This window comes from Cupressus sempervirens, chromosome 9 (assembly GCF_028749045.1).
Source record: "Cupressus sempervirens isolate cs-2001-9-10 chromosome 9, ASM2874904v1, whole genome shotgun sequence".
NCBI classification, from domain to species: domain Eukaryota; kingdom Viridiplantae; phylum Streptophyta; class Pinopsida; order Cupressales; family Cupressaceae; genus Cupressus; species Cupressus sempervirens.
This window is the reverse complement of record NC_143126.1, coordinates 576,586,720-576,613,027: the sequence shown is the minus strand read 5'-3', so window position 1 is coordinate 576,613,027 and position 26,308 is coordinate 576,586,720. Positions and strand designations below refer to the sequence as shown.

The 26,308-nt window shown below is 37.9% G+C and overlaps 1 protein-coding gene across 3 annotated transcripts in view; it reads right to left on the bottom strand.

Annotated features, from left to right (window-relative positions):
• The window catches only part of EMB1895 (ARM repeat superfamily protein), a 234,797-nt gene that overhangs the window by 11,732 nt on the left and 196,757 nt on the right, over window positions 1-26,308 (bottom strand). The window contains exon 7 of one of the 3 annotated variants that reach the window (XM_089801186.1): window positions 9,128-9,822. The exons of 1 other annotated variant lie outside the window; for it this stretch is intronic. In XM_089801186.1, coding sequence (XP_089657312.1) covers window positions 9,717-9,822 — 106 coding nt within the window. In that variant the 3' untranslated portion in view covers window positions 9,128-9,716. Of the gene's footprint in view, window positions 1-9,127; window positions 9,823-22,625; window positions 22,913-26,308 lie in introns of those variants that run through there. One more of the 3 variants, XM_089801187.1, reaches the window with a different exon arrangement.

The following is a 26,308-nucleotide window of genomic DNA, read 5'->3' as shown; positions in this document are numbered from 1 at the left end:
TTTCAATCTGGACTGCCATGGCGAGGATGACCAGCATATGAAGGTTGAAACTTGCATAGCATTGGGGATATTCATATTTGTTTTCTATTACATTAGGCTTCCCAAAATCTGCTTTGGATCAATTTTGTGTTTTTATATTTCCAGAAGTAAAACTATCATATGCTTTTTATATAGAATAAAGCTCAGAATTTTTTATATTATTTTTAGTACTACAATATATATCTAATATGTTTTTATACTAATAACATTTTAGTCTTCTTATTTAAAGTTTTTTTAAATTCAATTTAATATTTTTAGTTTTTTAGTCAAAAAAAAATTACATATTGATATCTTTAACCTTTTTTTTTAAATAACATTTAGTGATTCTGTTTCATTTCAAATCTTTTGTAATATTAAACTATTTTGATTTTTTTGTGGATATATATATTGATTGGTAAGACGCCGAAGCCAACATTCATTATTATTATGTGACGTGATTAATTATTATTATTTATTAAGCTTCTGTAGAGTCAAACCCCAGACCTCTCGGATAAGAAGCTCACAAATTACTATTGTGTTGTAGGCTGTTTTCCGTATGGATTAATTAAGCAACGCACACAGACAAAGAATACGAACATAAACAGCAACCAGCAGAACTTCTATTATTATTCGCATATGCCAACAGTACATTATGCTTTTCTCATATGATATGATAATGATAAGATGATTACAATGCTTCCCGAAGGGGTTATAAATACTTTCTGACGAACCTTCCCGAAGGTATCCGTCGGCCAGATACATTATGTCCGCTACAAACTATTCACCGTCGGCTACATAACAAGAACTTAGGAACCCGTCGGCCAAAACACAATTTCCTTTCCGAAGGGACCCGTCGGCCGATACACAATTTCTACCGACGACATCATTCCCCCCAAAAAGAAAAGTCGTCTCCCGACGACTATTACAAAATCTCTGAGACAAATCAACAACCAAAATATAATGACTGACCCAACACTGTCACTTTAGCCAATCTGACATCTGACCCTGATAGCCACCTGTGCCGCTTTCTGCCTTCCAATGCCAAGTACACTGAACCAAGTGTCGCTGCACTGCCTCCAACTGGATGATCAGCTCCTCCCGAGCTCTCTACGCATCCACCAAGACAGCCTCATGGCCAACACCTACTCTCAATGCCTCTGATACACAGACACTCCATGCCTGCCGCAGCTCCAAATCTTCTCACTGGTCAGACTCCCACGACTGATATCCGCAACGACTGGGGGTCCAGGGGGCAACGCCCCCGGCGGGGTCGAGGGGCAGCGCCCTCGCGGGGTCCTGGGGCAGCGCCCTCGCGGGGTCCAACTTGACACAATCTAGATTCCAATCTACTTAAAATAACCGTTCTGCAATATCCCACCATCTTGAAAAATTCGTACAAAAATTTAATAACAAAGCCGTACCTCACAAATTCATACCAAAACAAATCCGTACGGTGGTTGTTGCCCGCCTGTGAAAAATGCAGAATCCATACAGTATGTCGTATTATTGTTTCAAAATCCGTACATTGCCTATTAAAATTTGTATTGCTCAAGTCTCCAAGAAAAATCCGTACATTGCCTCCAGTTCCCCTCTTCTTGAAGTCCGTACACCACGTGCAAGGAGAAACCGTACGGTGATAAATAAGATACCGTACTGCACTTAAAAATCCGTACGGGGTAAAAACCGTACCATGTCTCAAAATCCTGTATTTAGAAACCGTACAGTGTTTTTTTAAAATTGTACTACACTTGGAGAAATCCGTACGGTGTAAAAAACCGTACCATATCTCAAAAAATCCCATACGGTGCTTTTTAAAGCCGTACTTTACTTAAAGGAAACCGTACGATGCATTTAAAACCGTACCACACCTCAACAAAACCGTACTCTTCTTTATGGAAATCCGTACGGTGCATTGCAAAAAACCGTACAATGCCCCCCCCTTGTTTTTATTTTTTTTATTTTTTTTTTTTTTTATTCCTTTTTCCAAGTTTTTTATTTTTTATTTTTTATTTTTTTTGAAAATCTCACTTCTGGAACAATATTTACATATATACAGTACTTACAGTCTTCTCTCAGTTATTCGTCCATGGGGGTGCGTTACTTCTTTCATTGCAGACATTTAACTTCGACCTCTTCACTACATCGAATATTTCCTCTCGGTCTAGCATCCACTGTTTTATTGCTCCGTTATTGCTTACTTTCTGCATTTGGTATGGCCCGACCCAGTTAATTTTGAACTTACCTGGTTTGATCTCATTCTGATCGTCGTAAAACACCCACTGTCCGAGTGGAAACCTGCTACGCTTGTTCTGTGGCATCTCCATATCGCCCAGTTTGTTCCCGAAGCCCCGTACCATGGACTCTGTCAACTGCCCCTTCTGTCCGTCAATAACATTTTCACTCCGTACTGCTGCAACTTTTATTAGACCCTTTCGCTTTGTTTCCTGTGCAGACCGTATCGTGTGCCTTCCTTGCTGCCAGTACCTTTCTGTTATATTTGTGGTTTGACATAATACTTTCTTCCTGCGCAATCGTACAATAGAATCTTTCCTTCTTTTCGGTTCGTACTGTATGTTATGTCCTTCAGCTTCAGTCATATCCGCGTCTTCTTCTTCGACTTCTTTATGTTGCTTCGAACATTCATTTCTTCCTTCGGCTTCTCCATGTTCCTTCAGACACTCATTTCTTCCTTCGGCTTCTCCATGTTCCTTCAGACACTCATTTCTTCCTTCGGCTTCTCCATGTTCCTTCAGACATTCATTTCCTTCGTCGGCTTCTCTGTGTTCCTTCGGACATTCATATCCTCCTTTCTTACCTTCGTCGATCCTTAGCATATTACAACTTGGAAAGAGCTCATAATCCTCTATCTGCCAGTGGTAAAGACCATTTACTGAATCCAGATCATCATCTCCTTCCAATCGTAGGACTCCCTCCTGATCGGGTTCCATACTCTGCCTCCTCTCATCATCTTCTCCTTCGGAATCTGACGATAGAGCTTCTTCTCCAACCATCTGAGTGTGTAGATCGATGACATACTTTCGGCCTTTGCTTTCGAGTGATAAAGTATTTTTCTTCCAATCGTGCTTTGCCTTGGCTTGTATCAGCCACCCCCGGCCCAGAATGGCATCATATCCTCTCCGCTTCAGTGGGATCACGACAAAGTCCAACAGGAACAGTTGTGTTCCAATCGTCACTGGTTGTGCTGTCAGGACTCCCAATGGCTTGATTCCATGTTGATCGGCCGTTAGCAGCTGAAATGTAGGCGGCCATAATGTCGGCTGTCCCAACTTTTTCCAAATGTCTTCAGGCAACACATTGACACCGGACCCTCCGTCCACAATTGTTTCCGTCAATACAGTCCCGAGAATTCCCATTTCGACGACTGCTGGATGGCGTCCGGATGAGAGGGCTAACAACATTGGATCTTCTGCACTTGCGCCACTTTCCTTCTCCTTTTTGTGTACTGTACTTGCTCCACTTTCTTGCTTCCTTCCATGTTCTCCTGGTAGTTGAGCAGCGGGAACCATGTTTGTGAGTGCCGATCGGAGCTGAGGCATAGTGAGCAACAGATCACTTATCCTGACAGGTATCTCGGCTTGCAAAATTTGCCGAACAATGTTCTGTTCTGCACAGTTCCGTACGGAAGTACTCGGCGTGTCCTTCAGGTGTGTCGTTTCTGCCTGTGTTGCTTTCTGGATTTCTGCCCTTGCTTCCTCCAGTCTCCTCTTTTCTTCTGCTGGGTCAGGATAAAGCTTTGCTTGCTTTCGAGTGATGGCCAGAACTTCTTCCTCCTCTGTTCCTACAGTAATCAGATTTACTCCGGACTTTGGGCACTTGGTATCATCATGATCACCAGGTCCACACCAGCGGCATAGTAACTTCGGTGTATTTGGTGTTGTGCACTCCCGGGCGAAGTGACCCCACAGATTGCATGCCCGGCATTGAACAATTGGCCGACCATTTGCATCGTACTGAATGCGACTCCTTCCTCCATTGTTGCTGTTGCCAGCATTGTTGTTAGTGCTGTTGTTGTTTGGACCGCGCCGGTTGTTTCTATATCCGCCTGATGTGGCACCTTCCGTACTGGTGTTCCCATTCCCTCCGGACGGAGAGGCCTCCTGTGTCAGGAACACCTGCTGTGGTGTTCTTGTTTTCAAATTGAAAGGGCAGTCCTTTATTGAGTGTCCCATAATCTGGCAGATCTCGCAAAATTGCTCTTTTGGGCAAGATCCCTTCGTATGGCCTTCTTTCTTACATTCCGTACACCATAAGTCATTACCCTTAGGTGTCTTGTTCATGTTCTTGAATTCCTTCATCATCCGAAGCATGTCTTTCTGAAGGGCACGAACCTTCTTGTTGCTTCCTTCGTCATCGCTGCTATCATTTCCGGAGGATGCATCGTCATCTGAATCGGACGAGCTGGTCTTCTTCTGTTTCTTTGTCTTCTGATCACTTTCGAGGTTCATTGCTCGGTTGTAAGCTTCATCGTATGTGGATGGCGGCACGATCTTCATCTTTTTCCGCAGCTTCGGGTGAAGGCCTTCAATGAACCATCGTTTCTGTAACCCGTCAGCTGGTTTATTCTCCATCTTACTGATTAAGTCCTTCAACCTCCTGGCAAAGACCCGTACAGTTTCATTCTTCTTTTGCTTGGTATTGAATATCTCTGCGACAATTTCGTTGTCATCCCGCAAAAGTTGAAATTCTGCGATGAACTCCTTCTTAATGTTATCCCAACTATTCAATTTCTGTGGATCGGCATCAGTAAACCAATCAATAGCAACACCGCGTAGGGTTGCGGGAAATTGTCGGATCCATTCGTTTGTATCTGTTATGCCATTCGCCCTCCAGATCGTTTCACAGGTTTTACAATGTCGAATGGGATCAGCTGCTTCATCCCCATCAAATTTAGGCAATTTTTCCTTCGGACCTGCCATTATTACTGTATGTCGAGGGTTTTGTTGTGTACCTGCGCTGTTTTGCACTCCCGCGCTGTTTTGAGCACCCGCGTTGTTGTGAACACCCGCGCTGTTCTGGACACCCGCGCGGTTTTGCACACCCGCGCTGTTTTCTGCGTCCGCGCTGTTTTCTGCTTCCGCGCTGTTTTCAACACCCGCGCTGTTTTCTGCTTCCGCGCCACCCGCGCTGTTTTCTGCTTCCGCGCTGTTTGGTGAAGAAGAGGGTTTGTCAACCGTAGCTGTCCGTTCCGGAAGTATATCTCGGACGAAGAGGTCACTCCACGCTCGTGCTCCTTCTGCACTCCGAGCCGTGCGAGTCGATCTGCTTCCGTCAGGATTCTCTTCCCGTGGCGTATGCAGGTTCAAAAACTCCTCCCTCGCTTCTTCCACCAAATCAAGCCGTTGTCGAGTCTCTTTCAACAATCCTTCCGCACTTTTGCTTCTGTCGGAAATCTTCTGAAACCTCCTTCGACGCTCTATCTGCTGAGCCAAAATTAAATTTTCCTGCGCAACGCGTATGCCATCTTTTTCCTTTAGCCTACTCTTGTCTTTGTTCAACTGATTCGGCATTTAATTCATCTCCGCCTGCCTGCGTGCCAGATCCATCGGGCAACGGCGCCAAATATTTTCCGTATGGATTAATTAAGCAACGCACACAGACAAAGAATACGAACATAAACAGCAACCAGCAGAACTTCTATTATTATTCGCATATGCCAACAGTACATTATGCTTTTCTCATATGATATGATAATGATAAGATGATTACAATGCTTCCCGAAGGGGTTATAAATACTTTCTGACGAACCTTCCCGAAGGTATCCGTCGGCCAGATACATTATGTCCGCTACAAACTATTCACCGTCGGCTACATAACAAGAACTTAGGAACCCGTCGGCCAAAACACAATTTCCTTTCCGAAGGGACCCGTCGGCCGATACACAATTTCTACCGACGACATAGGCTCTTGCCTTTTTTTTGTGGATATGATATATATATATATAAATTGAATTTATATAGGGCAAATTTAATGTCTAGTATTTTTCCATTTTTTTACCATGCTGAATTTTAGCTGATTCTTTTGGTTCCAATCACAAACTCAAACTCGAACCTTGTGACTTAGACTAGAGCTGTTGAAGTCTAAAGTCACAAGGTTCGAATTCAAGTTCGTTGATCCTAAAATTCGGAGAAATTGGGCAAGGGTAAAAATTGGGAAAAAATTTGACATTAAATTTAACTTATATAAATTTATTTATTTTAAATATAAGTAATATATCCACAAAATTGTCAAAATAGTTTGACATTGCTAAATAATTAAAATAAATAACTCAACATTATATCAAAATAGAACAATATTATTATAAACAACAGTATTATATTAAATATCATAGAGTTCAAATGAAGTTCCAAAAGGGTAAAAATTCGTTTAAATTCTAACTTCATGGATGAAATTCGACGAATCCTGTGACTTAGTTGAAGTCCATATCGGTCTGTGTTGGCTCATTATACTCCCGACCCAATAAAACAAGAATAATACATAATAGCATCCATATTGGATCAAAGATAATGTTTGATCCTTTAGGAAAATAATATTTAAAAAATATCGATTAAAGGAGGACGGGTATTAGTGATGAACAATAATCCTAAACAAACATTAAACCAACCGACTACAAGGGGCCACATGCCATGAAGAGTAGTGATAAATTGAAGAGTAGCCTCAGTTATCACAGCAAAAGACATGTCTTCCACTCCATGTAAGACACATATATTAACAGTCAAGTTGGTGAAATGAGCATCAAAGAGAAGAATAAGAAAAGACAATAATAGATATTGGCAGTAGTTTATATCTACAGAGCCCTGAAAAACATATAACAGCAGCAGCAGCTAACACGTATTTGGAAAATAGGCATCGAACAGAAGAAAATATCATATCAGATATTTTAACAGCAATCTGAGTATGCACAGCGGTATCAAAGGAAACACTGGGAAATTAGTAATCTATATTACTCGGGAGAGGACACATCCAGTGTTAATGCAGCTGTATCTGTAGATAAAGGAAATATCTGTATGTAGACCCTGCAGTAGGTACACTGTATTCAGCAAGGAGGCATACATATTCAGTAAAAGGCATCAAACAGAAGAAAATACCATACCAGATATTTTAACAGCAATCTGAGTACACATGGCAGTATCAAAGGAAATATTCGGAAACTAGTAATCTATATTACTGCAGCTGTATCTGTAGCTGAAGGCAATATCTGCATATCGAGCCAGCAGCAGGTACATGGTATTCAGCAAGGAGGCATAGCATAGAAAATACATCTTACAGTATATCTATTGTAATTATCATGATTATTAGATAGACATGTCCTATATATCAATGTATATAATGATTAGTGCTACAGCAATGCAGTTATCATTAGGAATTAATAAATTGCTTATGCTAAGGATCATGTGGTCATATATCAGTATGCATATTGTCTAAAACACACCTTGCAAGGGAAAATGCCTGAGCTGTAAGACCAGAGACAAAAGGTGCTTGTGAGGAGGTCATCCTCGTAGGACTGCTGCAGCCTAGACAAGAAGGCATTCACTAAACCGCCACCCTCACAACCTTTGCCTAATTTCACAAGGTGCAACTGTTAGTAAGGGGGCAAGATGTGATTGGGGAATGCAAGTACAAGTCACCGATCAATGTGGTTGTGTTATAGGTCCCTCTTAGGCTTGGTTTAGAAATGTTTTCAAGAAAACCCATCACGTCTCTATCCCAATATATTTGTAACCTAAGCTTCTAATGTAGTTTGATTAAATGACTAGATATATGGATGCGAGTGTATTGCATATGTTTTTCTTCAAGTTGTTTTACAAAATCCAAATCCAAGATCACATTATTGAAGAAAGCATTTTTTGTAATTGTGATTTTAGGGCAAATAAGGAAAGGGAAATCACACTCGTCTGGCCCTACATTCCATCATCCTCTTGGACTCTCTTTGTACAAGTGTCATGTGGTCAAGGAGATCGAAAGTACTATGTACAACTAAATCTTCTCTATTCTTCTAGAGGTAAATCTGTTCCGTTTAAGAGAGTTGATGAAGCTATAAGTAGGTTAGTTCCTCTAAGAAGCAAAAGAACTAGAAAAATGAGATGGCAATCAAATGGCTATAGTTGTAGGAAAAGAAATTGTTGCATGGCAACTCCATAGTTGCCATATCATCTTGGTCACCTCAAAATAACACCTAAAAGTGGCAAATTTTGTCCACTCAATATGAATGATGTCAACCTATAAAGGATTGTACAATTTATTGATGGCCCTAAAGAACCCTGCTAATTTGGGGTCCTCTCACATGACAACTCTCATTTAGTCAACCATAGTATCAATGCCCTCATAACCCTATCCAAGGCTAGGAGCATTAGCAATCCCATATCTAATTATTCAGACAACTAGAGTAATGATGAAGACTATATTTTGCACCACACCAAAAACAACACTCTTAACTACAGCATTCACCTTTTTCCCTAACTTTGTCTTAGAGCCAAGCCACCAAGTCCATTTGCTGTCATAACAATAGTTGACAGACTCTTTGAGTTGCCTAGTACTCTCAATTTTTTTCTTTTGGTAAGTTTTCATGAGTTTAACTCATGTTTTTAATATTTATAGACAAAAAGATGTGGATTAAAAACTTGATGCAGGTAAAATGCTGTTTAAAAAACATTTTGTTTTTGCATTGTAATCATGCATTTTCTCATCAAGATGTCAAATTTTAATTTAATTAATTTTGTAATTGAATTTCACCATAAATTATATATTTTCTAATAGATTTAATTTTTAGTACTTGCTAAGTAGTTGAGTTGAAAATTTCGGGCTTGCCAAGTACTCTCCAAGTTTGAGTATGCGAAATATGGTTGAAACCATTAGTTGCGATGTCTCTTGCAACTCAAGTATTCTCTCTAAGAGAATGATAAAGGAAGCCTATCTAATCAACAGGGTTAAAAAAGTACTCAAGGCCCTAGACAGTGTGTGCAAAGTGTGGTAGTTACAAGTAAACAACTGCACATCTCTAGCAACATTTAGCAATGCTTTTATCTAATCAATCGTTCCCATTTCCTTGAATGTATTACTCATGGCATGCACACAAGGAGCCCACCAAATATGTCTAAAAGCTGCATCAATTAATTTCCTTGCAATTTTGCACATATAAGTTGCATTTGTTACTTCATCTGCATCATCCTTCAATCTACACTTGAATAATTTAACTATAGGATTAGAAGAATCACTTCTCAACCTGTGTTACCCCTAGCCTCTGTTACATGGACCCCTCAAGTAGAAGTTGGCATATGCTCAACTTACCTCTATAGAGAAGAACCGTGTGGCTGGTTCTAACAAACCATTAGCCTTTGAGGCAAAGAAGTGCATATAGGTGTAGCTACATTTTCTTCATCACCAGTACTCATAGCCTGCATATCTCAGTCCTGAATTTCAGGTTATTTAAAGACGACCCCCAAAACCCACATACTTCTGCATCATTTTCTCAGTTATGAAGGAGTTGACAATTAACTCTGGCAATGCTGCCCTAAAATTCAATGCTACAAATGTTGCACATCCACAACCTCATTCCCCCAAGTGTCCCATGCCCACTCTGTATTTTTGCTGCAATTTATTTCAAGGTTTACATAGGATCAAAGGGACCCTTAGCGAAAGACACCATTATTGTGGAGGGATGATTTATAATTCATCTACAATCACCAAGGAACCGATGGTTTGGGTTCCCTTTTTGTTGTAACAACTCTCAGCCTCAATCTCACATTCATAATCAGATTCAACATCACTTTGAGTTTGATCCTCAACCTAATTGTCACTCATGCCATGAGAGTTCATAGTGAGACTACAATAAACAATATAAAATTCATAAGTTTGTCATTCTAAATTAAAATTCAAACTAGAAAAGCATCACAATGCAAAGGATTAAGGCACAGCTTTCTTTTTCATTTTTCTTAGGTCAAAAAATGAAGAAGTAGAGGATACACAAACAAAAACCTTTGTTCTTATTCTTTTTCAACCAAGGATTTCACCTTTTTTTTTTCTTACATCACGTCACATGAAGAACAGAAACAGAGAACAAACAAAAGTTTCAGCCTAGTTTGACTATTAATTTATTAAACTACTAATTTCAACTTCTACAACAATAAAACTGAAATAAAAAAATGACAGACATGTCTACAAGTATGATTTTTTTTCACATTTCCAAATCATTCTAATATCCCTTTTCTAAGATGATATTTAATAATAAAATAAAAAATATATAAATAAATAATAACAGTATAATTATAATTTTGTGAAGTCTATGGAAGAGAAAAGATTACAATAGTATTTTTATTGTTGGTGCAAGTATGGAAGAAGGAAATTGGCAAGAGCCTACAAAATAATGGTAACTTGTGAGCCTCTCATGTGGGAGGTCTTGAGTTCGAATCTACTTGAAATTACTACATAATAATAAAAAAATTTCAAAAAATAATAATAACAATTAATCTAGGCTTCGGTCGTTCATCGATCAAAAAAAAAAGTATGGAAGAAGGAAATACAATTCACTACATAAGCAGTGAATTGTCAAAGAAAATTGACCATTAAGGATAACTAACATTTAATGGAAGTCAATAATTCCAAATGAATAGAAAGCTAAAGATCAACAATTACATGTGGAAAGTCCAGCGACCACATTTGTTATGCAGTGATTATGGTGCAATTCTATAGAGAAAGGGTTGACACATTGACAGAGTCATGGTAGGAGTTTCCTCAAGGGAGATGTTCCAAACCATGCTGCTAGAGTCAACATAGTGGAACTAACAATCTCAAAAGAAAAAGAACATGATGAACAAGCTAAACCGATGTTTCACATTATCATAGAACCAAGCATTTACATCAAATATGCCTGCAACATGCAGTTCACATTTCTTTGGCACACATGTCTGATTACAAAGGAAGGCTATAAATTCATCTTTCCAACTCCTATTCCTAAGACTGCTATCTACTAAGGAACAAATACCCCTATTTTATACAAGATTGCATGACACAGGTTGGCCCAAAAGATCACATCCTCAAAAGGTGAAGGAAACATATTACAATAAAATAGGATAGGACTCAAATCCATAAGAACACCCCCAAGATGATATAAAATGAAGCAGGAACACTCAAGAAGGTCAACCACGAGCATAAGATCTTCAAACAATGTGTCATTTAACACCATTGATCATGAAACACCATCACAAGATGAATAAGTCCAATTTGATTGTTCGAACAAAAACAATAAATAGAACCAGACCAATCTTTAAATAACTTCATCAAGAAAGAATGGATCATGTTGCAAAGCTAGACATAACTGTACCATGATGTCTAGAACACTACCATAAGGATCAAACTGAATAACGAGCCAACTGGGATGATTGCCACAGAAAACACAAAATTATTGTCTAATAGGAGCAGGAACATAAAGGAAATATTTTGGTTGATGTAAGATTGTTAGCTGCCCAGGGATGATCCTACAACAAACACCCCATGTGAATAGAAGACATTCCATAAGAAGAACTTATGAACATCTTGCAAGAGCCATAACATAAATCCCATTTTCATTCTTAATCCAAACATCCTCATTTGCAACAATAATAGTCTACAGATGGCTACTCACATTGTTGTTGTATTCAAATCTCTCAAACCTAGTAATATACCTTTCCTCATCATGTAACACTCTTCTACTACTTCCATTACTCATGTTTAGATCACCAAAATCCTGTAACTAGCCTTTGCCACTAGTTTTCAACTAGTCAGCAATCATTGTTTGCTTCTATTGCTGCAACACCATTTTGTTGTTATCAATCACCACAAACTTCTTAGGTTTAGATCCAATCACTAGAGCCTCTCTCAACTACACAACCTCAGATGCACCTAGAGCCACCTATTGCGCATCTTTCTCCATCTAATCTACAATTGATTCTCTAAGGTGTAAGGCTTCATCGTGCTCAAGTTCTTCCTTCTTCCTTTTTCCTTCAAATGATCTAAATTGAAATTCCTCTCACCCTTCATGATAGTAACCATGTTCCATCTGCAATCATGAATAGCACTTTTATCATATTGCCAAGGTCTTCCTAACAAAACATGACACATGCTCATGCTAACCACATCACATGATACTTCATCCTCATAAGGCCCAATATTGAATTAAACCCAGCATTGCTCTGTTACTTCTACCATATGTTTATCCTAAAACCAACTTATCCCATAAGGACGAGAGTGTTTCAGTCACTTGAACCCAAGCTTCTCTACCATTACCTCTAATAGAAAGTTATTAGTACCGTCACTGTCCATACAACAATTGCCTCTTGCTTTGCAAACAGTCCTAAACAAACTCCTCCTTTGTGTAGGATCAACTTATTTCGTACTCAACGTACTTTTCCTAATCATAAGAGATTCTCCCATTTCAGGTGCATCCATACCTATTTAATGTTCACCAACAAAATGTTCCTCATATGATTTTGTTTACCAATGCCCTTGCTAGAATCTTCGGAACATTGAAAAGCTCTATGTCCTATACTCCCACATTTGAAACAATTGCTTTTGAAATTCGTGCTGTCATTGCCTCTCCTAAGAATCCCCTACTCAGATTCTTTGTCAACCACTTGCTCCTCTTTGCCTATGCTTACCAGCTTGCTTGTCCCTTCCTCTAGGGTTGCTTTATCTCCTTTTTAACTTATCTTCTACCTTTAGGGCATACTGATAAGTGTCTTTGACTGCATTGATCTCTAACATGCTCAACTCATCCAAAATACTAAGTCTCACGACATTTATGTACCTTGTCACTACATCCTTAGTTCTCGATGTCCAGATCTGGTTGTCATCTTGTAGAACTCCTCTATATACTCCTTCACAATTAAATCCCTTTGTTTCAAGTTCTGCAATTTCTTTAACTACTTTAATTCATATTCTTCCAGTATGAATTTGGCCTTCAGTCTAGAAACCATAACCCTCCATCTAGTGACCTTAGATTCACCATTATCTTCCCTATCATTCAATAATTCTTTCTACCATAAGTCAGTGTGACCTTTTAACTTGGTTTGAGCCTAACCCTTTTTGGATCCTTAATATCCTCACTCTCAAAGTAATTCACCAATCTAATCTATGGAATCCTTGGGATGTAATGAACCAAACAAGCAGTAAACATCGATTCTATGACTCTTTACCCATTTGTGCCATATCCTTTAACAATCTTTCTCCTTCTGCAAGGATCTCAACTTCAACAGTCTCAAGATCTTCAACAACTTCCTCATATTCATCTTTCATCTTAGGATTCCTCTAGTTTGGTTTCAGTATTACGAATTTCAGTCCACATCTCATATCTAAATTCCTCTATCATCTGTTCTAGCCTTCTAGGGTTCATCCTTCTAGGCATCATCCTTCCAATCCTCCAATGCAACTGCCTCAGCTTCGACAGTCTGATTAAAATGCTTCAACTACCTTTCCTTCGGTAATCTATTGAACATACCTACAATATGCCTCACCTCAACGATTTGTTCACCTCTAGAATGTCCCAACAACTTCAAGCTCTACAAATAACCCAATCAATCTTGTTACAGTTCTCTTGTGCAAGTCCTTTGCAATTGTGATTCACATCTGTATTCTATCACCTCAAAACCAATAAATCCAACACTTCACAAGGTCAAGAACTTTGATCGATTAAATAGGATCATGAATCTTGCTCTAATACCATTTGACGTAGTCATGGATGGATGCCCAACAAAGATGGTCCAAACCATCCAGCTAGAGTCAACACAATAGAATTAACAATCTCAAAAACAATAAAAACACAATGAACAAGCTAAATTGATGTTGCCATTATCAAAGAACGAAGGTTTTACATCAAATACACCTACCACATGCAACTTACATTCCTTTGGCACACATGCCTGATTACAAATGAACGCTATCAATTTAACTTCTCCAACTCCTATTCCTAAGGCTGTTATCTACTAAGGAACTACTACCCCTATCATATTCAAGACCACAAGCCACAAGTCAACCCAAAAAATCACATTCTCCAAAGATGAAGGAAGCATATTACAATAAAATAGGATAGGACCCAAATTCATAAGAACACCCCCAAGATGATATGGAATGAAGCGCAAACACTCAAAAAGGTTGACCGCAAGCATGAGACCATCGAACAATGTGCCAATTAACATCGAGGATTGTAAAACACCATTGCAAGATCAATAAGTGCAACCTAACCATTAGAGCAGAAAGAACAAATAAGACCGGACAAAACATCACATAACTTCATTGGGAAAGAAAGGATTTGCACTACAAAGCTAAACAAAGATTTACCATGATGTCTAGAACACATCATAAGGATCGCATGGAATAACAAGATAATTGGGACGATTTCCACATAAAACACATAAACTGGCTAAAAAGAACAAGAACAAAAACAAAATGTTTTTGGTAGATACAAGATTCCAACTGCCCAAGGATGCTTCAACATCACAAATGATAATATCATGTCAGTTAAACTAAGTTAGAAAACTAATACGAAAACAAGTCAGAAAACCTTTAAATAACAATTTATTATGAGTAAACCAAAGATTTACTAAGATAACAACCAGTAAAGCAATCGACATCCCTAAAATGCAACTATATCAAAGGTTTACATCTTCAACAAAATCACTTAACCTTCTATAATTAAAGATATCCAATTCATCGTATAACTCCTCTTTAGTGATATAACATAAGTACTAGAAGCATCAAATTTATTTTTCATATTTTTAAACTCTTCCTGCCTAAATATTTCAAATATACATTATTTATTCGGTATCCCCTATGCAATTTTGTGATCTTTGTTAATATGATAATTAGAATTTATCAACAACAAACAATATCAATAAAGATATGAGATTCAATACGTGGTGATTATCTCGAGGAGGTAATGATTAGGAGTGATAATTAAGATTGGTCAAATCAATTACTAATGAGGTGCAACTATTGGCACAATATTAAAAGACCATCTCACAACTTATTCAGTAATGGAAGATTAGCAAAAGTAAAATATATTGGATATTTATTAAAGGATGAATACAGAATGAATTTGGATGATCAAAAAGATCAGGAAATTTATTATTTCTTCTTGATAGAAGGAATAATAGATATATAAATTAGATACTCATCCCAAGGATAGGATGAAAAGGAAAAAACATATGATCTAGTACATATATATGCTATACAATTTGTGTCAGGGGAAATGTGAACCAAAGAAAGAGATTCATTTTAGCCAACCCTTAAAGGTGTCAAATCTTAGAAGGTTAATGTGATCCAAAGGATAAAGGAGCATCAACTCAAGTTGAGATTTGACGATTCTGAAGGAAAAGAATGACACTTGCCCTTGAGATTTGAACTAGTTACTTCTAAATCTAAGCAAGATACGAAATGTAAAGTAGACACGAGTTTAAATGAAATGTTGAATTGACAAATAGAGATGAACGTACTTATCTCAAGATTTTGAATCTTAATTTCCGAGTACTATATTGCTGTTAGGAGTGAACGAAACCAAATCTAGGCCTGAAATTGAGAGACGAACAAAACCAAAAAACATTTCAGCAATTTGTTAGGGGCAAATTGGTTCATCAAGGGTGAACTGGTGCATTAGGGATGTAGTATGCCCCTGATGAAAGGTGTCCAACACTGATTCTGATTTCACATTTCTGCTAAATGATGAAAAGGGTACTTTGATCTATGACTGCTTTTCGTTTCCAAAATCTACTGATATCTTAATTGTGAGATGTTGGGTGGCTATGTAGGTGTTTGCCTTAGTCAACCCCCTCATTTTGGTGGTTTCCACCGCTATGAATAACCGATTTGAAATGTAATGTATATGATGCTCGTGTAAGAGCTTTGAATTAAATGGAAGGATCCAAATAATTAGATTCAAAACCCTAGCATGAAGTATTGTACTTGAATGTGGATGAAATAGCAATTCATAGATTTGAGGATAACATAAAAAGCATACCAAGCCCCCAAGGTTAAAGTACTCTAGGCCATACTCATAATATGTATTTACTACTCAATGATTGAATCTTGAATGCTTGAATTGAAGAGGAGTATGAAGAACTCTCTTGCTTCAAAGGATGTTCCAAGCCTCCTTTCTTCCAACTTCGAAATGTGCTAGTACAAATTGGGATGTCCGCAATGGCTTATCCACATGAGAACACTTGCTTGATTGTAAGTATTCTTGCTCCCTTGATAGTCCACATGCATATGATGTATCCTTGTGTTATGCCAAATGAAGCAATTTAGGGTGTTTATAGAGGATTCAAATTAATTTCCTTCCACAGGCTAACTGAGCTCAAAGACCTAATTGCGGACCAAACCCCGAGAAGTTTCTAGCTGTTAGGACCCAAAATAGGACCAATCCAAGGGTGCACTATGCCCCTGATTGATAAGGGGCACAATACACCCCTAATTATCAGATGCAGAAGCCCCCAAGATAGTCTCAGGACTCCAAAACAAGTCTCAAAATCCAAAAATCAAGTCCAAATTCCAAGGACATCCCATTACAGTGTGAAAAGGCATTATGTTGATTGAAGAGAAAGGAAAGGCGATGACCTAGATGCATAGATCCTACCTCAATTTTTGTGTTGTAGAAAATGAATGCCAATGACCTATTAGGTCCTACCTAGATCTCATTAAGAGGAGGATAGGTGAGAGACAAAAATGCAATTTTATCATTAAATTATATTGAATAGGTGCTAAAGGGTCATAAATTGAAGTTCTTCCAATTTAGGATGGTACACTTAGCCCCCACTTTCAATGGATATGACACTGCGTGAATATGCAAGCTAAAGAAAAGAAAAGTTTCTAAAGGAAAAAGGATATACGAAAATCCAAGAGTCGTGATTCCTGCAAGAAAGTGTTAGTAACTACAACTTGCAAAAGATGTGGTGGTGGATACCAAAAAAATTACCTAGATCTTATTGAGAATGATTGTGTGAGGTGCATAGGTGCCCACTCGCCCCCTCATATTTGGGCTTGCTCTTTTCAAGAAGGTGAAACAAGGTGATATAACTAAATCTAGGAACGATTAATGCAGATTGATGGACAACGCCTTCAAGATTAGTCAGGAAGTTATCAAAACGTTTCTCAACCAACTTTATAAGGAAGATAATTGAATGGCAATTCCAATGCTTTTGACGCCATCAAAATCGGAATTATCTAAAGCAAGTTATGATGTAAAGAGTAAATGCCTAATCTAAATGCATAGAAAGGAAAATGCTAATTGTAACCCTAATTCTATGTTTGAAAAATACTATAAATAATGATACCATTCATTTGTTACCTTTGTAGCTTGAAGAAGTGAAAGAGTGCTAAAGATGGAATTTGAGCCCACAGCGAATGAGATTTTGAGAGAAGACATTGTAGTTGAGGATCTACTTCTTGAGGTGAGTGTCAATATATATTGATTTCTGAGTAGTTTGATACATTTATTTGACTTTTGAGGTGAATCGGATGTACATTTTGGGTTCGAGGCTAACCTTGGCCGACCAGGTTGACCCTGATGACACATATCAACCTTGATTCAGGGGAGGTTGATCCTGAATTAGAGGAAGTCGACCCTAATTAGAGGGTGTCAACCTTGAATCAAGGGAAGTCGACCCTGACCCAAAAATGATCAAATTGACTCTCGGGTTGATACTTATATTGAATTTGATGTGCTATGAAGGTGCCAGTGTCACTTTGGGAGCATCGGATGTCACATGTGATTCGATTCATACAAGATAGCCTGCAGAAGATGAGCATGGAGGACTTTCATCTACTGAAAGATGTGGGTCTCTACTGGGCAGGCCAAATTCCATACCTTACATTCCACCAGGGCATGATCTTAGCATTGATAGAGAGATGGGACGAGGATACCTGTTCATTCCATCTTCCGACCGAAGAGATCATTGTGACACTAGAGGATGTTTACTGCATACTCCACCTTCTAGTCAGAGAGCTTCCAATGAGGCCTCATTCTGTGAGGAGTGTAGAGAAGATATTCGAGGATACAGAGTATTGCACCAGTCAGAGATCATTGATGAGATCTAGACAAAATCAGATAGATCTTCATGATATCATCCTAGGTCATACTCCTTTAGTGAGAGGATGGATATGTTCTGCACTAAGCTACATTATGACTTGTAATGGTAAGGGGATAGTTTTTCTATCACCTTTTACACATTTAGTATGAGCAATAGAGAGAGATCAAACAATGTTTGCATGGGGTAGGAGTATGCTGACTACTCTGTATTCAGGGCTGAGAAGACTCACTAGGTGCTAGAGAGATAGCTTGACAATATGTACACTCTTACAAGTATGGTTGTTCGAGCATTTTTCATGCACCAGACCATTAGGAGTTCCTGTAGCGCTATATCAGAGCCTTTCGAGAGTCTATGCATATCCCCTTGCTGAGTAATGGCAGTTCAGAGATGTACTGTATTGGAGAGTGAGATTTCATTGCATGGGCAATGATGAGATAGTGCGGAGACATTACCTTCAAATGACGGAGTGGCCTAATACAACACACTAAAAGAGGTTTTCACAAAGGAGATTCTTAGAGGGAGGACAGAGTCATGTGATCATGCCATACTATTTTGACCGAGTATTGAGATAGTTTAGGTTACAACAAGGTGTACCGAGAGAACAGCCACAATGTGCTCACCCTCACAAATATATTCAAAAAGATGGAGCCTGACGATAGCCTACACTAGCCGACATTACCTCTAGTGATTTCGAGGATGGAGAGGATGTGCTAGTTGCAACAGACCTATATATAGTTTGTACAGAGGAGTACATCAAGTACTGGTTCTAAGATGGAGTAAGACCCATCTTCCCAACCGACTACACACGAGATCATGGTCCCTTCTACAAATCTCAGAGAGGAGCTGTCAGAGTTGATGATGAAGCCATGGGAGAGAGCGAGGAGATGGAGGATGAGGAGATACAAGAGCCACCAATAGAGGAGACTACTCCGGAGGAGAGAGCAAAGGAGATGCCCCTACCAGATCATGCGATGGATGAGGAGCTTGTTTTTACTGTGCATGTCCTACCATTGCGGTCATGATACCCACAATCCCAAAGTGATACCCCACTCCCATGGCATAGTCATCAAGAGTATGGAGAGAGCAGTCAGTCCATTCCCGCACCCACAACACTAGTGAGAGACAAAATGCTCCAAGGAAATGCTAGGTAGGGTATGATTTATAGAATTTTGAACTTTAGTGAACTTCAATAACCACAAAAGGACCTAACCAATTAGGATTGGATTTTCACTTTTTATCCAGTAACACATTAACATTCCGCTGATTTTCGTAAAGAACAAGACCACCCACATTAGTTGAGTATTCAAGTAATTTATTGTTATAGCGCTTTTGATGAGATTTATGATAAGCTCTTAAATGTTCTAATGCATTGATTCATTGAATCCAACATCTCCAATTCCTGTAAACCTTGTTCTTTAAATGTGTCATTACCAATAATTCCATGAAAAGAGACTTGTAGAGAAGGAATTTCTAGTTCCAACGGCATCATAGTGTCTGCACCATATACAAAGTTATAGGGAGAAGTATTAGTAGCAATACAAACTCTGGTTCTATAATCTCGTAAAGCATATGTTGGTTGCCTACGCCAATCTTTTCCATGCTTATTCATTGCTTTCCATACGATTTGCTCAATTACTTTGCTAGACGCTTAAGCTTGACCATTAGATTGAAGATAATAGGGTGTAGAAAATCGTTGATGAATACGATATTTCTCCATAAATTTCTTAACTTCCTTACTTTTAAACAAGGTTCCATCATCTGTATTTTGTCAGTAAATTTGTCCTCTTTTACTTCTTGAACATGGTCTCTACTTGGAACTCCTTTGCAAAAATTGTCATTTGCCATTAGGAACTCGCCTTCCTTATATAATTGGTTTCTGCTTCAATATGTTCAATCTCAGGGAGCAACCAAATCATTTCTTCAGGAAGTAACTGGATGTAGGGACCATTAGCAGTAGCAATCGTAAGCAAGGGGCAGCAACAGTGTAACAACCGGTTTTTTCGGGTCTAAATTACCATTCAACATACTCAAAGAATACAGTTATACTAGGTTTATAGGAATACAGTTATATCATTTCATGTTCATGTGAATAAGATATACCGTTAAAAAAAACAGTTAAACAAAATTTTCTTAACTAATTAATTGAAGTACCATCAAATTAAATTACTACAAAAAATAAAAATCACATACCTCAAAAAAATGAGATCGAAATCATACTAAGGATGCTTCTGCAACCACCTGAGTTAGTTCGCAAATACACTATAACAATTTCACATAACTATCATCTAACAATCGCTATCTTATAATCAAGGATAAATACAATTAAATTAAATTAGGGCATCACATACCACTGTATCTATTAGGGCATCTTTTACCACGGATTCAATTTAGGGCATCTACGACAACGGATTTAATTCTGGGCTTCTGCGATGATGGATACAATTTAAGGCTTCAGATCTCTTTTCCTTTCGACTACTAAACTATGACAGTAACTCAAGGATTAGAAATATACTTATAATTGATATTCATTTAAAGGAAAAACAATCCATGAATCTATCTCTTAGATCTAGTTGTAAATAATAGTAAGAATGAAAACCACTAAATTTAATCTTACCTCTTCATAATAATAATAATAATACCTGTTCCAATAAACATAGGAATGCTTAGCTTATTTAAATCTGACGCCTGTCCGATATCTTGAGAGAGGTGAAACATTGTCAGGGGCTTTACCACCCAACCTCGGACCACAACATATCCCCACACAATCTCTGATGAGAAAGGCCCTCCCTACCCGGAATTGACAGGGAACATCATTCCATCCACTGGGCATCATGATATATATAACATTCCATACAACTTGGCAGCAGGAGATCACAATAGCAGGAATATACATGAGTTATTAATTAATTCATATTAAATGATAAATATTAAGTTGACAAAATTGTTACTAATTCATATTGTTACAAATTCCTCTTTTCCATCTAGTCACCCTTTTTCTTGGCTACACAGTTAGGTGGAATCCAGGTGTTAGGAATTCTAAGAACAATCGGCTCTGTCAATTTTATATGCATCCAACATTTCACTAACTGTGATTTCACAATTATGGTTTTTAAAGAATTCTATATTCTTCATGAGTAAAAACATGCAGGAGCTAATTATCAAGTTATTTTCTTATTCTGATGACATTCTTGTTTATTGTATATTCTTTGCACCCCTCACCTTTCTCAGGCCTTCTAGCCAGTGATTCCCAAGTGCTATCAAATTACATTCACTGTGAATTTCCACACCTCCTTCACTATATTCTGGCATTTCGCCTGGTGAATTCCTTGGTGTTCTGGGTTCAGTCTTTCTCAGTTATTTATCAAGATGTAATTGATCTTATCTAAGATAATAACTTTTTTTTTTAAAGTAATTTAGAGAAATTTTTAACACATTCAGATACATACATACATACATACATATATACATACATACATACATATATATATAAAAAGAGAACTCAAACCTGAGTGTAAAACATAGCAGTAAATATCAAGAAGGACAATCGGCAGACTTGAAAACTTGATAAGAAGAAAGTCGACATGCTTCACAGACATTGATTTTATGGAACAGCAAAAGAATATGTTAGATTTTATGCAAGAGATTTTACTTGAAATGATAACTTTCTTAGAAGGAAATTTAGAGAAATCACACATTCGGTTGTATGAACAAAGACGTCAGGTTTGAGTATAAAACATTATAGTGTATAATATAAGGTTGTCAGCAATCTTTCAAGAACTTGACATCTCTAAAAAAAAAAATAACAGGATTCACGCCTTACCACAGTCATATGCCATAAAGGAAAAACAAACGATAATCCTAACGATGAAAAATGGTGGTCTTATTTGCAAACGAGATTTACTTCCACATATTAATATTAAATGAAATTAAGATATGGTCTAACGGCACAAGGTTTAAACTCTGCATTCGCAACGTAAAAGGAATACTATAATGACCATACGACTTGAATTTAAACACCTTACGGCTCTCACTCTCTCTGTCACTGATTTCTGAGGTCGTACTTGTTCAACCTGCCAATCTCATTCAGTAACCTACGGATGACGACATTGATGTGACGCAAGGCAAAATTATTATCTGCATTGGGTTAATCACCATTTCTCACAAGGAACTGGACTGTTGGATAGAAGAGAATAGGAAGGCCGATGAAGTGTATGAAAAAGTATCTCCCCTTATGGAATTTGAGAGGCCTCTAAACAAACCCGACCATGGCTCTTGAAACTGAAACTTCTTGACTTCCACACGTTATCAAGAAAAACTATACATTTTCCAAACTTCAATTCAATGTAAATCAATTAAAAGCAAGAGCATAAGTTGAAAGATTATAATCGTTTCAAATTTCCAAGCATTTAATCGGTTTTAAACAAGGAAAACATAAAAGAATGGAAAAAGAAAAAGAGTTGAAAGATTATGACTCAGAAATTATAATAATCAAATGTTATTATAATTATTAAAATCTTATATGTACAAACAACATCATGTTATTAATTATTAAATTATAATGGTGCTAAATCATGTTATATTTAAATGTACATGATTAAATATTTATTAAAAAATAATATGACGAAAAAATAAATTAAAATACTTTAAGATACGTTTTATATTTTAACTCAATTTATTTTATTTAAGTTATTTATTTAAATCACTCATGCAAATCCACTGATATATCCCGTTACAATTCGCTAGGTCCTTTACCCGTCTGCCAGTGATGGTGATGCCCTACCTAATTCTTTTCTGACAATGCTTCAACCCCTTCGACATGCTCCCTGCAAGGAATTTCTCTGTAATTAAATTATAAATTATAAATAATCATATAAATTAACCTTTCATCTTACTTCCATGAATTCACAATTAACAATCAACTAACATGTCATCTTCACTTGAAATCATAACGGCTAACTATCTTACCATTTCGCCAGATTATATCAAATTAAACTGCCAACTGACTTCATGTGAACCTCAACGTCTATATTTCAAGCTAGGTCAAAAATTGGGATGTAACAAACCGTAAGCAACAAATTGGCCCTTCCCCTCATTTTCACCTCTCTATTGGGCTTCTTTCTGTCATTTTCTACGCTTCTTCTTAGAATAGTGACACTGTCAGCAGACACATTAGACTCTACATTTTACCTTGGAGACACATCAATAGAGCAAACTCAGGTGATGATGAACACTGCATACCCAAGAATCTTCGAACCAGTTTTAATTGGTCTTGGCATACACGATTGTGAGTCTTGGCTCAGGTAGTCATGTCAAGAAGGACAAATGAATACTAAGAATCATATCATGCAAATCAGAGATGTGCATTCAACGGGGGGGCTCTAAGGCACAGACAGAGAACATAATAGGGTCTTGGAGCTCGTACTCTCAGTGGGAAGATGCAAATGAAGGCAGTGGAATGCTCATTAAACAGAGGTTGATCTTTGTCAATGCAAAACAATATAAGGGGATCTTAAGATGCAGACAAATACACAAAGGGAGGCAACCAAAAAAGAAAATGTATATGATTCTCCCAAAAATAGTTAAAATCAACTATACCGCTGCCTCACAAGTTCAAGTCAAGATGGCAAACATAACCAGTATGGTAGTGAACAACAAGAAAATGAGGTCTTGTCTATTCAGGGGGTAGACAGGAAAGCATTAACTAAAACTAATGTAACCGAAGAGGAGAAGACTGTTCAGGAGGAAGACAGGACAGAATTAACTAAAGCTAACGTAAACGAAGAGGAAAAGATGGAAAGGGAGAAGGGTTACCGCGATCATCAGCGAACATATAGCCCTACAACCTCCCCTCTTCTATGGTCCTCTGAACTATATGTGAACGAACTGATGCTACTGAAAGAGCAGGAAAAGAATATAGAGACAAAGGATCAAATTAAAGACTCTTGGATGAATGAAATCACATAAGCTTACAGGAACCTGGAAGAAGACAATAAGATGCTCAAAGAAGAAGTCGCAAAGTTGCATAACAATATGGCGAGAAGATAAAAAGAGCTACTCACTCTAAAGCATGAGTCACATAAAAACAAATCGGCAATAGAGATCTCAAAACCATCAAATATGGGCAGCACAAACCAGATGGAAGAAATCAAATCAGCAGTGGAGGGCATGAAGAGGAGAGAAAACTGTCTAAGAGAGGAAATAGAGGCAACCAAATCTTGGACACAACTTGTAAATGGAGCATTGGCAAAGGAACAAAATGAAACTATAGAGAAACAAATCAGGAAACAATTAATGGAAGAAAAACAAGATAAAGCTACAAATTTCATAATCAAAGGGTTCAAAGACTTTGGAGAAGAAGAAAGAACAGACATCTTAGTAAGAGATTTTTGGAGGATCAAATGAGATGGACATGCCATATTCAGCAGGCAGTAAGGATAGGTTGGAAGGAAGAAAATAGCAAACCAAGACATGTACAAGTCACACTAAAGAACACAGAAGAAAAAAATGCAATTCTGAAAAAGAGAGGAATGTTAAAAGGCACACAATTCTATTTGGATGAGGACCTAATATTTGCATAGCAAGAAGAACGAAGAGAAGAATGGAAAGAGGTAAAGGCAGCAAGAGAAAAGGGGTTTTGGGTTGGGTTGATAAATGGCAAAGCTCAAATCAACGATAAATCTATATATAATAAATAGGGAGACAACAGCCCCGGAAATCTCTATAGGTGGTGTGCTTGAACTGTAGAGGTTTTTCATGGAGAAGAGGACCGGGTTTGGGGCCAGTCGCTAAAGGGAAAGATGTCAATATACTCATAGAGACACATGAACACGAGGGATGCAAGGTACCAGATTTTGATGGATATAATAAAGTCTCGGTATGGAACAACGGATCAAAAATAAGTAATGGACAGGGGGGGATCATAGGATTAATCAAAAAGGAATGGGAAGACACTATAAAAGTGGAGAAAACAGACTCAAACAAACAATTTATATGGCTGGAACTAGAGGAAAAGGGTATTACAATTTGGCTGGCAGCGTGCTATTTTGCTCCAAGAAACTCCCAAGTTATGTAAGAATAAGGGTTTTGACAATGAGGACTCTTATGCTACGCTAAAGAAAGACATCTTGAACTTCGGTTCTTTGGGGGAGATAGTTCTAATGGGTGCCTTCAATGCAAGGACAGAAAATAATCAGACAATCCAGTTGGGCAGCAAGGATGGAGGATAGGTTAATCCTATTTGGTTAGAGGAAGATATAGATCATGCATGGAAAAGGCTCTCACAAGATGGGCAGGGAAATGTGTCCCATTTTGGGGCTGAATTATTAGGTCTTTGCAGCTTACACGGTTTGATCATATGTAATGGTATGGCAAAATGGCCAAGGTCAGGAGATATCACATGTAAGACATACAATGGTCACAGCGTGGTAGACTATGTCCTTTGTTCTCAAGCTTCCACATCTAGAATTTTGGATTTTCAGATTGGCACATGTCCTATTGAGCTGAAATCTGACCACATGCTGCTTTTCATAACCTTGGATATTCACAGCTACAAATTGCAATAAACAGACTATGCCACATTGATCAAGAACAATAATGCCCAAGGGAAAATTATCATGAACCAAGAAAACCAAGAAGTTTTTGTGGCTGCCTTAAAGTATCATCTTCAAATGACAAAAGAAGATCACTTGCACAAAGGAAGAAGAGAGCATGAAAAACAGATCTGCGGCAACCTGCTTGTTCCTTTATTTCACAAGGCATTAGAGGCTCGTACAAAATCTCGATTCAAGAAAAGGGACAGCAACACTCTCCCATCCAATCCATGGTACGATGAAGAGTGCAAGGCAGCAAAGATTATGATCAAAGAAAATGAATCAAACAGGGAAAGAAAAATAACTTATGCAAACTTGATAAAAGCAAAAAGAGAGATTTGTCACTACAAGACAAAAGGCGCTTATCTCTCTAGGGAAGCTCAATCCTAAGAGATTTTGGAGCGAGATCCAACAAAAGATGCCGCAAATAGAAAACAATATCACAAACAATCAATGCAAAATTACTTTATGAGTGAATTGAAGATAGAAACACCCCCCCCAGAATCAACACTTCTATTTAACTTTTTTCAGTGGAGGATATTAAACAAGGAATAAAGAATCTACCAAATAACAAAGCAAAAGACATTGATGGGCTGCAAGCTGAAACTTTGAAATGGGGCATGGAACTTC